This window comes from Anarrhichthys ocellatus, unplaced genomic scaffold (genome assembly GCF_004355925.1).
Source record: "Anarrhichthys ocellatus isolate YVR2014 unplaced genomic scaffold, GSC_Weel_1.0 scaffold8, whole genome shotgun sequence".
Lineage (NCBI taxonomy): Eukaryota > Metazoa > Chordata > Actinopteri > Perciformes > Anarhichadidae > Anarrhichthys > Anarrhichthys ocellatus.
Genome location: NW_022280038.1, coordinates 11,078,263 through 11,079,961, shown reverse-complemented (window position 1 = coordinate 11,079,961; position 1,699 = coordinate 11,078,263). Strand labels below are relative to the sequence as shown.

The window sequence follows — 1,699 nt, the reverse complement described above, 5'->3', positions numbered from 1 at the left end:
GTGGACACTAGAGAGAATGCAGCTTTAACACATGAAGCTTTGATTTCACTTTTCTGAACTTTCCAGGTTGCCGCCTGGTTTTATTTTATTTTCCAGTGTTTTTGTGTTATTGTGTGACTTTGGTGCTTTAAAGCGTTGATTCAGGATAAGTCTCTTTAAGCTTATAAAAACTTAATAATTCTGCAGAAGGACCTCCAGTGTTCGGATTTAAGAGCTCATGAAAAATAAAGAGTAAAGTCAGTAAGCTAGAGCTGTTATTTCAATAAGTCATATCGAATCAACATTTGCTGGAAAATATATTAACTTTCTCACAACTCAAAACTGTAGGTTTTAAAATCTTATGACAGTCGTTGAGTCAGAGTTATTCAAACCTCAATAGATTTGATTAAAAGCTATCAGAGGACACACAGGTGAGCACGTCTTAGTGTCAAACATATTAGTGAATCTTAACAGTGTGTGTGTGTGTGTGTGTGTGTGGGTGTGATATTTCAGCTCCACCTTGCAGAGCTGAGACGACGGTGAGGACGTGCAGGTCGTCAGAGTTGCCCTGACCCAGACGGCCGTAGCTTCCCTCCCCGCAGGCCAACACCGTCCCGTTGGGCTGGATCACAAAGGTGCAGTTCTGACCGCACACCACCTGGAGGAAGGAAAGACAAGCAGACAGATGCAGGGAATAAACAATCACATCAAAAAGGGACCATGTTTTAAAAGCTGGTAAAGAACGCACGTCAACATTCAAAATGTCAAAATCCATTAACTCAAAGAGGCACTCCGAAGAGTCGGTATTAAATACTTAAAGTCTGAGGATTCCCACGTGACAAACACTGGATCCTACATCTAATTGACTTGACTTCATAATCTGCACCAATAAATATCTACACAGTGTGAGAGGCAATTATTACTGTAACCTTTTGTCTTTATTACTCATGCAGATTAACTGATATTCGTATATTTATAGCATGAATACAAAGTTATGAAACGTAAAGCTTCACAATTTACTGGCTCTGAGTCAGTGCAGTGTGCAGATGAAGGAGCTCTCTTAAGATACCAGTGACCAGGCTTTATAAATGAACTGGACCTTTGACTACAGTTGCTTTCCCCGCACATTTTGTTTTTTTATTGAGATAAAATCACTTTTTTTAGCAAACCAAAACTGCAATACATACATGTATATATGCATTTTATTGTATTGTATAGTACTGTGGTAAATTGTACTGATGGTTCATATTTGCTTCTAAGTTTTCTTAGTGAAGCACTTTGTAACTTTGTTCTCAAAGGTGCAATATAAATAAAGTTATTATTATTATTTTAAGAGCATTTGTAGAGGAATATTTCTGTTCCAAGCGTAATGATCCATGTAAGCGGTCGATCACTAGAAGCAGTTTCCACTGTCCTTGTCTTGCAGTAAAGTATAAGTAAATAACAGACGTATCCTGGACTCTTCTGTGATGTGATGACAGTCACCAGGATGGGTTAGTTAACAAACACGCGACACGTTTGTGTACCTGTTGTGCCTGAGAAAAGGACGGGGCGGTTGTGGGCACCAGGATGTTTCTGCCGGCCTCTGCCAGCTGGCCGTGTCGCCCGGCACCCCACAGATACACATCACACTTCCCCCCGAGGTGCCAGTCCTGCAAACACACACGCACGCGCACACACACACACACACACACACACACACACACACACACACACACAC

The 1,699-nt window shown here is 41.1% G+C and overlaps 1 protein-coding gene across 7 annotated transcripts in view; it reads right to left on the bottom strand.

Annotated features, from left to right (window-relative positions):
- Window positions 1–6: 6 nt before the first annotated feature.
- herc1 (HECT and RLD domain containing E3 ubiquitin protein ligase family member 1) overlaps window positions 7–1,699 on the bottom strand; it is a 39,178-nt gene continuing 37,485 nt past the window's right edge. For all 7 annotated transcript variants that reach the window (XM_031848260.1, XM_031848265.1, XM_031848261.1 and 4 more), the window contains 2 exons: window positions 1,506–1,631; window positions 7–637 (listed from right to left, as the gene is read on the bottom strand). In XM_031848260.1, the coding sequence (XP_031704120.1) occupies window positions 437–637; window positions 1,506–1,631 (327 nt within the window). In that variant the 3' untranslated portion in view covers window positions 7–436. The remainder of the gene's footprint in view (window positions 638–1,505; window positions 1,632–1,699) is intronic.